General features: G+C 35.5%; 1 protein-coding gene across 5 annotated transcripts in view; it reads left to right on the forward strand.

Moving 5' to 3' along the window:
• Window positions 1-381: 381 nt before the first annotated feature.
• The window catches only part of LOC123676776 (diacylglycerol kinase theta), a 36552-nt gene continuing 16688 nt past the window's right edge, over window positions 382-20245 (forward strand). For 3 of the 5 annotated variants that reach the window (XM_045612982.1, XM_045612980.1, XM_045612983.1), the window contains exons 1-6: window positions 389-755; window positions 14031-14110; window positions 15540-15642; window positions 17359-17579; window positions 17855-18026; window positions 19918-20052. In XM_045612982.1, the coding sequence (XP_045468938.1) occupies window positions 611-755; window positions 14031-14110; window positions 15540-15642; window positions 17359-17579; window positions 17855-18026; window positions 19918-20052 (856 nt within the window). In that variant the 5' untranslated portion in view covers window positions 389-610. Of the gene's footprint in view, window positions 756-14030; window positions 14111-15539; window positions 15643-17358; window positions 17580-17854; window positions 18027-19917; window positions 20053-20245 lie in introns of all 5 variants that reach the window. The other 2 variants (XM_045612984.1, XM_045612981.1) reach the window with 2 other exon arrangements.

A 20245-nucleotide genomic window follows, 5' to 3' on the forward strand; every position in this document is an offset into this window, starting at 1 on the left:
ATTGGATCGACTCATGGATCTCTTCAAAAGATGACCAGTTTTCTCAACGCGGGATTCGTACGCTGCCCAAAAGATGGTAGAAAGTAGTGGCCAGCGATGGATAATACTTTGAATCATAAATCTATAACCAGTTTTATACAATAAAGCCTCGAGTTTCGGAAAAAACGGCGCCCGCAAAGTGATTATTAAGTAAATCGGTAGATCTACTGAAAAATCGGTATGCACTGGCAACACCGCAACCACGCAGCTAACTTCACCTACTTCCTGACGAATTTTCCGTCGGACAACAGGTGTCGCCCCCAACCGGAAACCAATCGATGGGCGGGGCGCGGAGAGCGGCGCGGCACCGTCGCGACGCATCGGTTCCGGCGGCATCAGCGACACAGCGTCGGAGGCGTATCGTATGCGCACTCGCTCCTCCAATCAGCCAGTCGTTAGTGATGGTTAGCTGTGAACGGGAGACGTCGAGAAATGCGCCTTAGGCATGTAACTCTGTCTCTCAGAGATACCAGAAGGCCGCAGCATGTTCGCTTACGGTTTCGAAATCACATAGACCTGTAATATGCCAGCGGCCAGTGCGAGTTCGCGGTAAAAATCTGGCGTGAGCGACATGGCGTCGGTGGTCGGCTCTGCCGATAAGCCGCCCGCCTTGCATGGTCACAGCTTCTTGAAGAAAACGTTCCACAAACTCACCAACTGCCATCACTGCAGCGAAACGCTCTGGGGCCCCATACAGCAAGGCTTCAGCTGCGAAGGTAGGCCACACAGAAACGCTATCCCTTCAACCCCGTTTCGACCGACCCTGATGTAGGTCATCCCCTTGTTTCGAATTGCTGCACCAACAATAATGCCAAACCTTTTTCTGTCGTTTTAGAATTGTAGTTTTGTAATTTCGTTATTTCTTGTTCGGTTATTTGAAGCTATTCCCCAATCGACTTTGGTGTCGAATCGATATTTGTTGTGGGAATTCGCCACCCTCTAATGTTTCAACCTCAAATTTACTTCTCGGCCGTCACTTATCACCCAAGGTCTTAGTTTAGAAGTCATTTCATACCAAGTCGATTCCCTTCGAAACATTCTTATACTGTGATATCATTTCCTGATTACTAGACCAAATAATCATCTTCTCCTTTGAGCTTGTCAGATTCCTCTGATATAGTCAGAAATGCTTCAGCTTGTATTATATTTACTGATCAATATTTGTATTCCTTTTGGACATTGGACTTGTTACTTCAAAGGTACACTGGAGAGTTTTGCAAAGACGAAAGAATAAAATTTGCTATGATTGTCATGATGTCATTTGAGGGAGTAACCTTCGGTTGTTGCGACAGTAGATATATAACAATAATAGATCAAAAAACTGTCAAAAATTAAGTCTTGAACTAGCTTTTCTTGAATGTACAAGATTTTTTCCTCAATATCCACGTACTAGGTACTGCCAAATCCTCAATAACCTTCAATATCCTAAATTCCTGTCTAACATCCTTGCACCATATCTATCATTTCATGATTCCTAGACCAAATACTTTTTCTGCTGCTTCTTTCATTTATTATATTTGCTGATCAATATTTGTATTCCTTATGGTCATTGGACTTGTTACTGCAAAAGTACTGTGGAGAGTTTTGCAGGGACGAAAGAACATTATTGCTATGATCCTTGCAACATCTAATAATTTCTTGATTTCTACACCAAATTCTTTTTCTGCAGCTGCTTCTTCCAGTTTGACATATTCCTCTGAAAAGTCAGGAATGTTTCAGCTTTGTATTTATAATATTATATTTGCTAATCGATATTTGTATTTCTTTTGGTTATTGACTTGTTACTGCAAAGGTAGTGTGGAGAGTTTTTCAAAAGACGAAACAATAATATTTGTGATTATTGTCATGATGTCATTATAGAGGAAGTAACCTTCTTTTGTTGAATTCGTACAAATGTATATAACAAAGATAGACAAAGAAACTGACCGAAAGGTTTGTGTAGGGGTTGAACTAGCTTTTCTGGAATACTCAATTTCCTCAATTTTTCCAAATCATCAATAAACCTTCAATATTCTAAATTCTCTTCAACGTTCCAATCATAGGTATAACCTGACATTGGTTCTTTCAGTTTGGCACATTCATCTGCATCATTCAGAAATGCTTCTGCTTCACATTAATTTATGATATTTTATTTGCTGATTATTCCTTTTAGTTATTGGACTGTGCTAAGACGAACCAACAATATTTGCAATGGTTTGTCATATATTGAATTTTGTGGGTTGGCCTTTTTTTATGCGCCAGTATTTCGCAGAGGCGGCAAAATAATGAGACATAAAAATTAATATATTTGATTGAAACGGATCTGATTTCATATAGAAGTTTCATTTCTAGAGTGCCCACTTCAATTTTCTCTCTTCTGCAAAATCTCCAATTCCCTTCAGCATCCCAAATTCTCTTCCTAGCCTTTTACTGATTACAATACTAAATACTTTTCTGTTTTTTAATTTATTGCATTCCTTTGAAATGATGGTCAGAAATTCTTACTTCCTTACTGCTGTAAAATATTCAATATCCTTGAACATCCCAAAATTTTCCCACAACGTTCAAAACATTGTTGCAGCATCTGATCATTACTCGACTCCTAAACCAAATGTTTTTTTTTCTAGTTCTTCCTCTACTTAGTCACATTCGTCTGAAATAGACAAGCCTCAGCTTGATGTTTATCATTGTACTTGTTACTGCGAATGTTTTGTGGATAGTTTTGTGAAGACGAAGCAACAATATTTGCAATGATTGTTAGGTATAGGATTTTGAAAGACTGATCTTCTCTCTTTGAAATTGTGTGACAGTATGTAGCAGAAGAGGAACAAAGAATCTGGTGAAATTTAAAGAAAAAAATTATATTGAGGTTGAAATTAGTTCATTTGCATAAACAAGTTAAGTTCTGGTTTACCAAATTGTCTCCCTACTTCAAAATTCTTGAATATCACAAATTTCCTCAAATGTTCATGCATGTTTTGAGACAAAACATTGGGAAAGCATGTTGGTTTTTGCCTGCTCTCATATTAATTTTACTAACTAAGAGCCCAGTGAAAGTTAAAGAAAAAATTAAAAATACAATCAATTTTTCTTCACACAAAACACCTGCTTTTGAGTTATCCTATAGTGAAAATTTTTCAAGATGAAAATAACGAATTTAAAAGAAAAAGTTTTTATATTTCAATTATTCAAATTTCGCGCAATAAAAGAAAGGAGTTACTTAGGAAAACTATTGCTTTTCCCCGCTTTTCTTCTGTGATTTATATCAGCATCGCGTGAGTTGCTGAACCAAATGGCTATTATAAGATTTTAGAATGGTATCGTTCTCTAACACCCCTACTACACATTTATCGACTTAAAGCTATTTTCACCCTTACGGTAATAACGTTTAATAAAGACTTTCTATGTAATTTCGTTAATATTTCTTTTATGTTTGAATATATCCAAGAGAAGGCCGTTTATAGTTTTGTTAGATTGTTTATTTGCTATTCAATTATGAACTTCGAGTATTTGGTTCATTATTTTAATCTGATGAAAAGGATTTTTCGAAGACTATAAAACGAATTTAAAAACATCAAACTTCACCTTCATCTAATAGTTCTGAGATTGTACAATTTTAATTATCCGATCTGGAAGAAAACACTTCAAAGAAGAAAAAATCGCGTAAGCCTGAATGTTAATTTATTTATTCGATTTATTGGCTTTTTTATGAATTGTAGTATTTTTATCAAACGATACCTATGTCGAAAGTTCTGTTATAATTTAATATTCATATTAAGTAACCTTTCTTAAGTATAGACTCCTTGGAATTTTATAATTCGAACCTTTTTATTAATTGTTTCCTTTTAAGAGTTGTGATATTTTGAAATAAACCATTAAGTTTATGAAACTAACAGTGTTTTCCCATTATCGAATCTTGTGGTTTCTTAAGACTTACGAGAGGAAGATAGAGTGTTGTTTGGATGTTATGTTTGAAAAGAGCGTTATTCATAGTATCATATCGCACGATGCAGTCGGAATACTAAAATATGAATAATTTAACATATGGTGTGCATATATATGGATTGGATAAAAAGATAGGGACAATGACATAAGCCACTTAATTATATGAAACATATTTCATATAAATTCCATTGCGGAATTAAAGGGGACAGGATATACAATAATTCTAACTTATTAGTTTCTCTTAGTATTCGGAAATGAGTACTGCTTTTAATGAAACAATTTAACAGTTTCTGAACTTTGTTTGAGCGTGTATTTTTTCCATGATTAAATTGCATAATCTACTACATAAATCACATAAGAAATATCAAAAAATAATACATAGTGTTGCCGTTATAACCATTTTCAATATAAATTTGAAAAAACGCACAAAAGCTCCTGTTGGTTCAAACTTTATTAAAATAGCTTGAAGTGAATGTAAAATCAAATAATATCTTGTCACACTTCCCCCAACTAACTTCTTATAAGATCTTAGACGCATGGAATATATCCCTAATGCTGCAGTCATTCACATCATATTTTAAAAGCCATTAGCTTCTCAATTGAGTAACAAGCACCTTGATACATACATATGAGAGAACTCAATAACGATCATCACTTCATTATTGATTTGCAAGCCTCTAGTCTATATCTTTCATTCTACACTGATACGCTCCACTTAAAGCCTGTATGTGAGCACTTAATGCAGAATATTCCGTAGATTACAGTTTAAGAGGTATTGATGCTGTAGGTATTGGATGTGGTAGTTGCTCAGGTCTTATCTTGATGGTTTTATAAGTCTTCAAATTTGACATTTTTAAAAAAGATTTAGGTATCATTTCTTCTTTTCAGGGTTAGCTAGAATGGGTTTCTGATTAAGTTAGTAGGTAATCTGTAGTTTCTGATTATGACAACTTGGCTGTCAAAACATAATTGAATTGATAATTAAAACATTCTGTGACAAGAGGATAGTTACTTCAGCTTTACCATGTGCATGAGTATGACCTTGGAACCGTGAATATTCGGTTTGGCCGTCGACGTGGGAGCATGGCCGGTATATCCCCATGCTTTTCTGCGTTTGGGATTATCGTAATAAACCCATTGTTCGTTTCCGGTCACAACGCGATACAGAGATCCCTCCCGTCTTTGCCTTGCAAGCCGCTGTTCACAAGCAAACAAACGCAGTTCAACATCTCTCGGCTTCAACTCGTACGGCACACAATTTTCTTGTTTCTGAATGATTCCCATACCTTTTAGACATTTCGAAATGGCTTGTCACTCCCAATGATCCTGCCAATTCTTGTTGCGTTTGCCACGAGTCTTGATCAAGTAATGCCTAAAATTTTGCATCTTCGAAAACCTTCTCTCTTTCACCACCATGCTGGGGTTTGAGGTCAAAATTACCGTTCTTAAAGCGTTGAAACAACTCTCGGCACGTTCTTTCACTGATAGCGGCCTCACCATAGTTATATGAGCATTCGATGAGCCTCAGCCGAAGATTTCTTCATATTAAAATAAAAATTAAAACCTCTCGCAAATGACGAGAATTTGGCACGTTGATGTTTAATCGAGAATAACTTCATGATGCAGACACAAATCGACTAATATAGAAAAAAAACTTGATTTTCTGCGCTTGGGGTTATCGTAATGAACTCATTCTTCGTCTCTAGTCACAATGCTTGAAAGAAATTCCCTCCGTCTTTGCCTTGCAAGCAGCTGTTCACAAGCAAACAAACTCCGTTCAACATCTCTCGGCTTCAACTCGTACGGCACCCAATTTCCTTGTTTCTGAATCATTTCAATGACTTTCAGGCGTTTTGAAATTGCTTGTTGCGTCACTCCCAATGACTCTGCCAATTCTTGTACATTTGACACGAGTCTTGATCAAGTAATGCCTCCAATTCTGCATGTTCCAAAACCTTCTCTCTTCTACCGCTATGTTGGTATTCGACATCGAAATCAACGTTCTTAAAGCGTTGAAACCACTCTCGACACGTTGTTTTACAAATAGCGGCGTCGCCATAGGCATTTGAGAGCATTCGATGAGCCTCAGCCGCAGATTTCTTTATATTAAAACATAAAATAAAAACTTTCCGCAAATGACGAGAATTTGACTCGTAAGCTGAAATGTTTAATCGAGAAAAACTTTATGATGCACACATAAATCGACTAATATTTCGATGGCGTTATATTTACAAATACCTAAGCTTATTGCATGATATCTACGATCTTACCGCTTCAGCTATCTATTGCAAAACGGCGAAAGCAAAGTTGTACACCCAATATTACAGGAGTTATTTTTAGAATCCTTTTGACATTTCTTGGATTCTTCAATACTGTCATCTACCCTCAGGTCCACCCTGCATCACAGGGGCTCGAATCCCTGATCGCATTATCCCAAGCTATCCCCATAACCGATATGTGGATAAAACAAGTGAGCTTATCGAGATCGAGGTGATTATTGACGTCATTTCTAATATAATTGATGTTTACATGGCTTTGCGGGTTGTTGCTGTTATACTCAGGGTCGAAATTATTTTTATCCTGGAAATCTATTAATTGTTCCATACATCCAACGAATCGTTCGCTCCGCAAACGTTATCATCATAACAATTGCAATAGAGGTGGATGTTACGTCGCTATCGATGGTTTGGATTGGATTGGTATTCCCGAATTTCTGCGAAGCGATCACTGTCCAGAAACGCCCAACTTTTGCTGACGTCCAGGCTTACGAGGTCCGTTCAAAATGCCTCTCCAAAATGGAAACTTGCAAGTTTGATTGATGGTTTGCTAATTGATTCTATCGAAGGTAGAGGAAGCTTTGGCAACATTTTCGCTGGCAGAATGCATTTCGGAACGTTCTGAACAACTTTAGTTTCATATCCCTCTATTAGTATGTGTCTGCAAATAGGCTAGATGACACTATTATTAAATCTTCTCCAAACTTCAAGACCTTTAGTTCTTACTAAAAGTCTTAGAGAATGAGGCATGTCAAAAGGATTATAAAATCCTAGTTTTCTTTTTTTTGTTAAGGATTAATTCTAAAAATTTAAGTAAAATGAAACAAAAATATGGAAGAATCATTGAAATATCTCTAGAAATGAAAAAGTTATGGGACTTTGAAGTTGCGCTTGGAAGAATAATTTCATAGTACGTGTAAGTGGCGTGACGTCACTCACTAGACGACTGGTATTCGCAGAGTGCTTACGAATTCATTGGTGTACAATCACTTGTGCCGTTCGTGTCGTGTTTTGTTCGTTACACGATGGCTGAAATAACTTACTATATACATACATATTAATTACTTTTTTCTCTTTTTACTTTTTACCCCTCACATAAATATGTTTTGCCATTGATAGACTTCAACAACCAGTACTCAACTACAAACTGTTTATGAAACGTTTTTTAAATAAATCATCGTTATAAGTTGAACCATAATGAAGCAAACTCAAAAGTAGATACTTACTTGAAAAGTTTAACTCCTTTAATTTCAGCACTGACATAAGATGGATTTGAAGAAAAAAAAACTCCATCACTGCGAATATATCTATTTTAGGCAAATTGTCACTTTGTCCTTTCACGAAGCCTTTTTCCATTATGGTGGCATAAAAACAGAACTCTAGTTAAAACTACACTGTACAACTACAAACGGCGCGAGAGCCTTGGCGCGGCTAAGTATTTAAACGTAATTTATGGTGTAGGGATCACAAGCAAGTGCCGTGACGTCACAGACCAAAGACGTTCCGAGCTAAAATACGTAAATTTAAATAATCTATTTATCAGTCATTTATTGATGGATTTTCAAAATTTTTTCACTGATTTATCAGTTTTGCTCTATATTTTAATTCTATCGTTTCAAATATAGTATTATCAACATGACTAAACTAGTCCATTTTCATTTAAACATTGAGATTGATAAGATTTTCAATAAAATGAAAATATCTATACAATCTGAATCACCAATCAGAGCAAATTATGTCTCTTTCTAGCCCATAGATAGACAGATAGACTTATGTTTGTATAACATTCTATTCTATGTATCCTTCTTCTTCTTTCTATTTCTTTCTCTTTCAATAGGACTAGGTCCTGTTCAATCCTCTACATTTGGCCCTTGTCTGAGATCTTCCTGAGATACTGAACTCTAGCTCTCGTACCACCTTTTTGGTGGTCTTTTTGCCCATCTGTCTTCTGGCATTCTTTCTACGTGATCCCTCCAGAATCTTTAGCATGTCCTTCCCTATTCTTTTCTTATGTCATTACTCCTTATTTGGTCCCTGAGTGTGACTCCCTTGATGGTTCGCAAAATGCTCATCTCTGTGGTTCTCATCATTCTTTTTATTGTTGATGTATCAGCTCTAGTTTTTGAAGCATGTGTGAGAATAGGTCTCACACGCGTTTTGTAGATTCTGGTCTTGCTCTGTGAGCTCATCGCTCTGTTCCTCCACACTATATCTCTCAGATAGCCGCTACTCTAGATGTTTTTAGCGCTTGTGTTCGTGCCTCTTCTGTCAGGTTTCTTTAACTCGATATATTCACTCCCAGGTAATTAAATCTTGATACCTGCTGTATTATTCTGCTATCAACTACCAATTTGCATCTTATAGGATTTTAGAGATGGCCATCTATGATATAACGGTACTTTTTGTTACTTTGAAGTTTTGTTGTTATGACTCCTAGCATTTCGATTGAGTTCTGCCATTTAATCGTTTAGGGATGTTGAACCAGTAGCTTTCTTTTTTAGGAAATAGTAGACATAGTCCTAATTATATGAGGCAATTTTAAAATCGGTAATCTAGCCTATGTCCCTAAACTACTTACCTTAAAGGTTTGCTTATTTAAATAGTAATTGAAGCAAAAAGCATTGCTGAACATGACAGTTAGATAAAAAGACGGATCTTTATTGGATAGTTGAACCACAAAAGTAGCAAAATCGTTCTAGCTTTAGTTCTTGACCAGTTGAATTCTATAGAGAAATAGGTATAAAATCTTCTCCGGGAATTTACATGTTACCAGCTTCGAATGCTAATCTCATAGCTTTAATATCTACTGCTTTTCTGATATTTAGACAGGATTTTTTTAGAATTCATTTTGATGATCCTCTAGATTGAACCACAATTGTCAAAACTTAGTGAGGATACGGTTCTTGCCAAAAAGCCATCAACACAAAATTCTACACTAAACTTAAGTAAATGGTTATTGTATGCTCATCTCAATTCGATCGAATCATAGAAATAATTAGTGTTTAAGTACTCCAGTATCCTCTAATTTTCATTGTTTTGATGATGTGATCAGTTTGAAATTTCGTACGGACCTAGAAATTGGCATTTCTTTACAACATCCAAAATCCAAACTCTCTCGTTTCCGCTTATTTTTCATTTCTTCATTTAGAAAGTTCTTGATGAAGTTTTTTAGTTAATACGTTTCATTTTTTGCACAAAAACAGCGCACCATACGAAAAAAAGAATAAAATATTTTCAATCACAAACTGAACGAGATATTCAAAAATTATTCTTAATAAGAAATATCTCAGTGGCGTGTCTTTTTTTTCCTTCAGAAAATTAACAGCAATGAAGTATTTGCGAACAAAAATTATAGACCAGAAGTCGTTAATTTTTTTGCAGAATCACTTATTCAATAACACCTTGTATATACTGGTTCTGGTGGGTCTACATGAAATTTTGCATGAAGCTGAAAATTGATATTTCATTCATTCTAAACAAAAGTTGACTCAAAAATGAGCCAAGTTTTCCGCCTAATCCAACCAAATGAACAAAACATAATTTTCAATACAGGAAGTTTTATTCCCTGTTGTTCCAATCGAACTTCAAGATTTCAATTTCATCCTTTGAAAGCGCCTCAACCCATCATATAATAAGTAGTATATGTAGGCATACTTAAACCGGAATAGTTTCCTTGTTCCAAGATAACATTCAGATGCGTTCAGTGGCGGAGAAAGGGTTGAATAGATAAACCATTTCCGAACCTTCGCAACCGTTGACTAGAAAGCCTTCTATAAAACCCAATCGCACAGGTGGCGTAGGGCCGATTCCTATGCCACCTGTTATGTTTTCCGATAACCGTGACAAGGCAAGTCGATATCTAAGCCAGTCGGATCTTTCACGGCTAATGATATCGTCGAGGGCATGAAATAGATCCGGCGAGAAGGACCAACAACAACACACTCACATATATACACACACACCTCGAACAGAACGGCGGAAGGTATTGATTTTTCGGTATGCGCTCTAGTTACGTCATGGAAATGACGTCAGATGAATTAATTCAGTTTTACATGCGCCAGCGTTTGTTGAGCTGTCGGATGTGAGGCTGGATCGGACGAGGAATACTATTTGGAGATGTTGCATTCATATTTCCTGCTGTTTCTTGTTGGAAAATCCTGCTGTATGACATGCCAACAACGAGGAACTGGTTTCCGCATTCAGTTTACGTATTGATTTCGTCTTGGAAGATGTTGCCTTAGCCAACTCGCCTGAACTGGAGGGATCATCTGGAGAAACATCGCCTGAACAGGGACGTAGCGATAAGGGATGCTCTATTGGGGGCTACACGTTTTCAGCGTAGGAGAATCAACATATATTGAATTCAATTGGTGTAAGAATTGAAACCCCAAAATGTCATTTAGAGGTTAGAATTCGTAAACCATCAGGCAGTTGAACGCTTACAAACGTTTACCAACAACTTGTTTCAGTATGGAGCTCAATTTCAACTTAAAGTTCATGCTGAAATTTAAGTTGAAATAAAATATTCGCTATGAAAGGGCAGCCATCACGGAGCAAACTTGTCAAGACGTCATCAGGAATTTTAGTGTTCAGATTGAATGAGTGTCTTGAACGGGAAGGTAGACATTCGAAGTATTTGGGCGACATCATTTCTAAGAAATGAATTCCCAAATAGTGCATTTTTTTTGTAAAATGAGAATTCCATGCTTCATACAATATTTATGTTGGTAGTGTATGCAGAATCAGAGAAAATTCGAGAAGAATTTCGGAAGAATACTCTATCGACATTAGATCTGATTGAATTTTGCACGTAGCAATAAATTAACAGTTCCAAGTTTGATGTAAAAAATCAAGCAGAATATAGAAAACTAACGCAATTTTTTCTTGGCAACATATCCCATCAAATTGGAATTCTGCAAGTGAATATGAATCAACAATTTCGAACTTTGTTTATAATTTTCATCCAAACCATAGAAAAGCAAAATTTAAAAAAATTCTAATGTTTCATCAGATCCGTTCAAATATCTTTTGTATGAATGAACGCTACAAGCACCTTTTAGTGTAGCAAGTCAATTCTATGACAAAAATATTTGTAGAAATCACTGAAGATCAATTAATTTCAATGGACTTAGGGACAATATTATAAAAGGATAACCGACGGTTGAACCGTGCGTCAACTACCAAATTCTGTATTTCTAGAAAGGAATTTGGTAGTTGACGCAACGGTTGAACCGACGGTTATCCTTTTATAATACTGGCCCTTAGTGCTTTCATCTGCTGACTCATATTTCAACCTAGTGAAGTAGTTTTTTTGTTTTAACTGCTGTTTTCTCACTTTGCAGTAACAGTGAGTATACCAATAAATAGTTTTTTTTCATTTCACCTCGAAAATGCGCTTGATATATTATATCCGCATTGATTTATATCTTTTGTTTTTTCATTTATCGTTCCTTTATTAAATTGAAATTTCATACGAACGCAGCGACCTGAATTGTTTCGAGTATTTCACATTTGTTTTATTCATTTTGCTCATTGTACTGTCTAAACTTTGCTTTGAAACATCGAAAGAAAATGTTTACATACCATCTTTCCTTATTCGTATATCAAATCAAATTGTTTTTCTGTGTTGAGCTCTCTACTGAATAATTCAAAGAATTTTCTCGATGTTAAACCTAAGCAAAATTGCACATTGGTAACTGGCAAACTTGCAATACGTTGTTGGCAAATATTTCCGCCGCAGAAATAAAACAAAAATGCAACATATATTACGCATGAATATTAACAGTATAATCTTATGAGTTTAAATATAACAGCGCATTGAGAAGCATCATCTAAATTCATTCGTCTTGCCAATTCTTAATAACGAATTATCAATTTTTTTCACAGCATCTGAAGAATTTCAATGTAAACAACAAATTGTCATTGATGACCTTCCACTATTCTTCTATGTGTGAACTTTTCCTAATTTCCGGTTTCAAGTTCAACAGAGCTTACCTTAGGCAATAAAACTATTAATACCACGTCTATTCCCAAGGTTTTTACTACATTTCATTGATAACTGTCTATCTTGAACTCATAAAGTTAACTTTAAATAGCCACTCTGTTGTTTTGAGTCGTTCTGTTCCTTCAACGTCAAAACACATAAAAAATTATTGTTGTTTCTTTGTAATAAAGAACTGAGAAAGGTTTTCCATTCATTATTAAATATATTTTTATAGGTATTGAGCTTTTTTTGACTAATCCGTGGTCAAATTCAATTCAAACCTGAAATTTGTAGGATAGGTAGGCCCTTCAATATAAATATGTCAGCTTATTTTGTAAACGAATACATAAACTAATAACTACACCTATACGGGGAGACAGAGTTTTTGCTGAGGTTTTTATCTGTTCCCTTGTATCATACGTTGAAATGCATGATGACCCGTTCACATTTCTTCTGCTAATACTGAGATTCATCGACACCTGCTTCATTGTTGTAAATTAACAATTTGTATTGCTCTTGTCTAAAATATATCTTTATTAGCATAATTAAATTGAGAAACGTGTGTTATATTCGTCATTATCATCACGATACCACAGTTGATTGCACTGGGTAATTTTCATTCTTATCAATTTCCTTATTGCAAATGCTATCATTTTCGAGTTATGAAATTGCGACTCAAAACTGAGAGGAAAAATTTCACATTCTGAAATACTTGTGTACTCTGGGGTTTCCCTAACCAAATAATTTTTTGATAATATTTCAAATATCATGTTAAATATGTGTCGCAGTGGCGATAGCAGGTACATATCAATTAATATGTAGGTATTATCAAGTAGATATTGCGAACAATTATCAGGAAATGTATATTTTACCTTTAGAATGAAAGCACATGGTTAAATAATCATTAATTTCTTTAATTATAAGGAAAACATCAATTGTTCCTCTGGATTGTGAGTTTTTTCCTTTAAACAATGATTACGAATTATAGTTTTGCTTCTGAAATTAATGTTATTATCAGAAGATTATTACCAGATATTCAGTAGATGGAAACATTATGAGCTCGCTAGAATTTTCAGTTTTTATTCTAGAGGAACTTCAAATTAGCTCGAAATTATTCCAAAAGTCCACAAAATAATCCATAGAAATTGAAAGCATGAAACGAATGAGGACTTGTTCTCAAATTATCATAATTTACTTCAATAATATTGATAATGGTTATCAATAAAGTGTCAAGAAGGAAAAATTGCAAGGATGTCTAGAAACAAGGTGACAAATTGAGAAGAATACTGACTAGGCGTCTACTCAAATTTTCTATGGTTCTTGACACTACCAACATGAAAATTCACAATATGTTGCTTGAAAATGTTACACTCAATTTGAACTCGATGGGATCTGTTATCACTGAAGTATTACGTCCTTCTATGTTTCTGATTGTTTTAGTCGAAACGAAATTCTGCATAAAACTTGAAATTTTATTCTACATATAAATACAAAATCCCATCTCGATAGATTCGTTAGTTTTGAAATCATCAGGAGGACAAACTTTCGAACGACCATATTTACGAAACCCTTAGGTTGATTTTGCCCTGAAAATTTCAAGTATCTAGCTTTTACCGTTCAAGAGTTATCATTTTTACGGCCGAACCATACGAAACAAATCGAAATGAAACAACGAATTCAACCTCCTTGCAAGATGTCATTTTGATGTAACCAGAACCAAATAAAATCCAAGAACGTCTAAAAAAATTATCCAATATTTCAATTCATTGATTCTTTTGAATTTTGACTAAAATAATTTTTTTTTCCAGTATGTCACTTCGTGGTGCACGATCGCTGTCTCAAGGTTGTTGTATCTCCTTGTTCGAGCATTGCTGCAAGCCTAATCAAGGTAAGAGCATCATCACACACCCCTCAACTATCAAAGTTAGTTTGCAAAAGCTCATGAATTTCACATAATGATGAGCTCGCAAAAAGTTATGAAAGATGAATATTTTTTTAATACTCTTACATAGACGACCAAGTTGCGTAATCTGCTTCTACCCATATCGATTCTTTTTTTTCATGTAGATGGATGCTTCATCAATTAATTATTGGATTGAATAACGACAATGACGTAAATACCTTCAGTTTCAGAGAAATATCTGAAATGTTTCTTTTTTTGAATTTGAAAATTCACCTGAAAATATTCAGTATAATTGACGATGGTAAGTTTTCTCATTGAATAACATCATCTTTATAAAGGATGTTTTTTTTCGAGGTATATAACTTTAAGTTGGCATTACTGTTTAACATGGCGACCGATTTAACAGCTGTCAAGTAATTTATTCTCAGTTTGGTTTGCCAATTCATCATGAAAAGACTCACGCCTGAACAACGCTTGCAAATAGTGCAATTTTATTTCGAAAATAATGGTTCTGTGCGGAATACGTATCGCGCACTACGTCCATTTTATTTTGTTTAGCGATGAAGCGCACTTCTGGTTGAATGGCTACGTCAACAAACAAAACTGCCGCATTTGGAGTGAAGCTAATCCTCAAGTGAATGTCGAAACACCGTTATATCCAGAAAAACTGACTGTTTGGTGCGCTTTATGGGCTGGTGGAATAATTGGTCCGTACTTCTTCAAAAACGATTATGGCCAGAACGTTACAGTCAATGGTGATCGGTATAGAGCCATGATTATTAACTTTTTCATTCCTGAATTGAACCACCATGATGTCCAGGAGCTGTGGTTCCAACAAGACGGTGCAACGTGTCACACAGCTCGTGCCACAATCGATTTATTGAAAGACACGTTTGGTGACCGCCTAATTTCACGTTTTGGACCTGTGAATTGGCCTCCAAGATCTTGTGATTTAACACCGCTAGACTACTTTCTGTGGGGCTATGTAAAGTCATTGGTCTTTGCGGATAAGCCACAAACCCTCGACCATTTGGAAGACAACATTCGCCGAGTTATTGCCGATATACGGCCACAAATGTTGGAAAAAGTCACCGAAATTGGACGTCCAGATTGGACTACATCCGAGCCAGTCGTGGCGGTCATATGCCAGAAATCATATTTAAAATGTAATGCCACAAGATTATCTTGCGGATAAATAAAATTCATGTCAATCGAATAATCCATTGTTGTTTTATTGCAATTCAAAGTTCTATAGCTCTAAAAAAATACCCTTTATATGCAGGTCATTCCATTCGAAAACATGCACTTTTTATCATTTTAATATATCTCGTTGAAGGCTTTCGTTTTGAACAGTCCTCCATGAATATCAATGTGAATCAATCGAATCAATGTGAAAGATTTTTCTTCTTTACAGAACCCAGTAGCGCACTGTTGGTCGGAGCAGTTGAACACGAAGCGGAAATTTTGCAACGTCTGTAGAAGGAAATTAGACGACAGTTTATCCATCCATTGTGAGAGTAAGTATCATCCTCTGTCAATTCTACAGATCATTGTCGAGTGAAAGTCAAAAGATGATTATATTTCCAAAGAAAACATGACAAGAATTTTAACCAACAGAAAACATCCTCAAAACTACAATGTCAAAAAATAGCTAATAAATAAATTACCATAAGACCGACGAATGATGCTCTACACAATACTTTAATCACAGAAAAGTCATAATAACCATAAAAGTCACAGATTATTTTATGTCATCTATTTTCCATGAAGCAAATCAGAATTTGAAAATGCAGAGCTTTTTGACAGTTGTCTAGAGGGTTTTCCACCTAATGTCTTGCCTACTACTACGGTAGGCATCTCCAGCGATTTTTTGGTTGTAGATTATAAGTTTACGCTGGATAAAATTATAAAATTCAAATGAGCAACTTTTGAAGATAATTTTTTCATATAGGAAGAAAACAAAGTATGTGTATTATAGTTTATGAGGAAGGAATAATATTTCCATATGCTTCACCATAAACCCCAAAGTTCTTGTGGAAATTTTTTTAATGATTGTTGAGAAACAATGTTTTTTTTAATTGAATAGGTGAATATCTGGCATAACAGGCTATACAATATACAACTACCAAAAAAGGTCAAACACCGACCTTCTAACTTTCCTTTCACATAACTGAAAGAATTAATCGAACACCATATTTTTAAAATCCAAACCTTGACATATAGTTAGAAGGTGTATACGATGGACTTACTCGAAACATGAACAATGATCTATCTCGTGGAAAAATTTCAAACTATCCCACCTAAAATCATCTCTAGTAGGTACTCCCATGTCAACAAAAATACAAGAAATTAACCAATGAAACAGAAATTATGAATTATTATTTGAAAAAAAATAACGAAACAATAATACCTGCACTAGGGTACGCCAAAGAATAACAATCTAATCATCAAACCGTTTCCGACAATATTTTCATGAATCATCTCCAGAACTCTCTACGAATGCTCTTTCATGTCTTCTTTTGACCTAAATGACATATTCCGGAAGCTGGTTTGAGCTGTTCAAGCGGGATAAACCAGATTTTCGCTTCAATATTTGTTAGTAGAAGAAACATGAGTCAAAGGAAACTTCTGCTGAGTGAAAAACAGTCGGTGAAAGCCGTCCAATGCGCCGAATGTTTCAAACATCAGCTGACAAGGTTATGGTATCCGTATTTTGCTGGTTATGCCCGGGACTAATTGAGTGAAGGGTTATGTATATTAGTTATGTATCCCGAAATTAGTTTGTATTTCGTTGAGCTAAATCCTTGGGTTTTTTTACCATGCTCTATTGGCTCTATATTTTCAAATTAACCAAATATTCTTCAATGAACGTTCAAATTACTTTTAAGAGTTGGGTTCCTTGAATTTCTGGGATGTAATGTTCATAATGAAGAAACTGAAAGATGTGTAGCGAATCTTGTATTCGGAGAAGATGTATCACATCCAGGAAAAGCTATATTCCAAAAATCATTTCCTTCGATAGAACCATTTACGAGATATAGCCTAAAATCACATTTTTTATCGATTTTCAACAGCCTGTATCTTTGTAACCGGGCCGAATCGGTAAAAACCATAAAGGAAAAAAGTGTATCTTTTGACCTCAGGAATCTTCGGTTAAAATATATGTACAAGTCAAAGACTCACCCTGTATATTTTCAATTTACATATTATTTTATTTATTCATTATTTTTCAGTCTGTGAATATTTCGTACATACGGACTGCCAAGATTTCGCTGTGCCCGACTGTAAAGAGAACGCTACCTACCTCCCAGGGAAACAGCTCAATTTTGTACAACACCAACATCATTGGCGTGAGGGGAACTTACCATCAAACTCCAAATGTGCCATGTGCAAGAAAAATTGTTTCTACGCCGATTTCCTTTCTGGTTTTCGATGCGAATGGTGCGGCGTGACTGTAAGTATGATCTAACCTCACCTAACCTACAAAAATGTGAAACATCAATTTGAATATTTCGATCGGTAAATTCAATATTCGATAAGAAAGGATTTTTCAAAGCAACAATATGAAATGGTTATATAATGACAACACTGTGTATCATTTTCCGATATTTTTTTGTCATTTGAGTTCAATTGGTTATGCCATTCAATCATGGAAAGATACACGCTTCAACAACGTTTGGAAATTGTCAAATTGATCATCAAAACCTATTTTTATGTTTTTTTTTCCAGTGTCACGCCGCATGTCACGTGAACATGCCGACAGAGTGTACATTTGGGGTGTTGGAACCAATCTACCTACCTCCTCATGCCGTGAGCATACCTCGAACAGAGGTGCCTATGGAAGCCATTATTGGGGTTCAAGTAAGAAGGAAAGACACCTTGTCTCGTGAGTATTCCTGCCGTAAGTGTTGCTTTCATTATTAACTAGTGTTGGGCGATACAAAGATTAATCTTTGGGGCGATACTTTTTGTTTCGATATGGAGTACCTATCTACATACTTTGTGTCGATACTTGAGATGGCGACACCGTCGAAGAATTGAAACTGTGTGAGGTATCGGTATCTGAACACTTTGTAAATTCGAGAAGAATGGTATATTGATACAGATATTTCGCATTATTTGTCAATATAACAAGATATTTTAAAATTCATTTTTAGTATCAATTTCTAAATTGCAATAGCTGTATAGAATCCAGACTGGATCCTTTTTTCCTTCAATCGCTAACAGAAATTATGGTGAGAGTCGATCTTAGTCCACAACTTTTTCAAAAAAATTTTAATTCGTCTACTAATTCCAATAATTAATATCTCCCCTAAAATTCCTGTAAATTAAGTTTTGGAATAATACCTAAAAATGGAATAAGAAATCCATTCGTTCGATGTTCAGTGTTCATTCTTAGCTTTTTCGGAAGATAACAGATATTTACATGAAACTCTACTACATAATGTAGGTATCGATATCTACTGTATCGATCGGGAGTATCGATACTTTTCAAAGTATCGCCCAACACTATAATTAACTGAGTGTTTGCTGCTAATTTTACCTCAGTTTGCATTTTATTCGCGCTCGTTCAAGCATGTCTATCATTCCGATACAATATCAGGAATTTCCGAATTTTAAGCCAAGAATGATCCCATATTTGGCTAGGCGTTCTCTGCCAATTGTTATGGTGAAACCTCGAACGAGGGATTGAGGTGTTTTAATCTGGACGATCAGTATGGTATCTCAGTGGTCCCTGCCATATACACCTTCCATCTTCATAGCAGAGCGTATAGTGACTTTAACTTTTAGAACGGTTGGGTTTCCAAGTGGTTCCGTTCTTCCGAGAATTGCGCAGCCTTCGACGCCATCTCTCGGGCTAGCAAAAAGCCCGATTCTCAAAAAATACCGATTCGATCAGAATGAAGCATTGTAGTCGGCTGCAAAAAATTACGATTCAAAGTTAGTAAACGAGCTAGCGAAAGAAGTGCTTTTCTCGAGTTTTTTGAAGTTTCAACATTTACTTTATTCCAAGAAAAATTTACCTTGATTATAATTTATAAATAACGAGTTTCGACTTTTCTGAAATTTTGTATTCTCCATAATTGAAAAAATACATATCCGACGCAACTGTAATTTAGAAAACAGTTTCATCATAGTGTAAAAATGAAACGAATGTTTATGTTTCTTGAATATTTTATGAGGATAAATGGTTTTTCTAAAATGTTGTCATCTCAAAATCTATCCGTTAGAATTCATTGAAATTTTTGTGTCTAAAGAGATTCATTTTCTCTGATTGTGGCCAGGTGATCAACATGACCTTTTGCATAAAGCTTGAAATTGCAATTTTTCATGTGAATGCAGAATTTCATTTCATATTAGTAGTTTTCTAGGAGTTTCAAAGGGAACAGAACCCCTAGTTGGATTTTGCCTTAGTAGAACTCGACTCGACTGTGACTTCCGAAAACTAAACCTCTCCTAAAAATTTGAATTTTCTAGGAATTTCGGTATTCGAGAGTTATCGTATTTACGGCCGAACTGACTCGAACCTCTTCGTTTGAGACCATTCCCGGCTCAAAATTCGTAATTTACAGATACAGTGACGGAACGATTTACCGTTTTGGGAAGAGCACTAAAAAAATATATATAACAAAAAAATTAAGACTAACAAATTCGAATAACGATATCCGACAGCCAGAAAACATTCACGCAATTCGCAGCTACTTGCCTGGGTATTTTTCGGTAACGTCGCTCCGGATTTATTAAAAAAAAAAGGAATAAACGAGAGATCTAAGTCGCAGTTTTCATTTCAGCGCGCAGCATTTCAGAGGAGTTCAGCAGCGGAGACGCTGGTCGATATCGGGAACTGGAGGAATACGCACAATCTCACTCACAGGGCAAGGAGCGACAAGACAAGCAGAACAAGGACAGGGAGGATAGGGATGAAGGTTTGTGTTTCTTTCGTCAAACTTGACAAAAAAAATAATGCGTATATGGGATTAGTTAATATTGAATACTGCCACCATTGAAAAATTCCATAAATGAATTAAGATTCTTGATGAAATTGCGTATGGGACAATTTCAAAAGAAACGAATAATAAAAAAATAAGTTTTTCGATAAACATGAAAAATGATATCGTA

Source organism: Harmonia axyridis, chromosome 3, assembly GCF_914767665.1.
Source record: "Harmonia axyridis chromosome 3, icHarAxyr1.1, whole genome shotgun sequence".
NCBI lineage: Eukaryota > Metazoa > Arthropoda > Insecta > Coleoptera > Coccinellidae > Harmonia > Harmonia axyridis.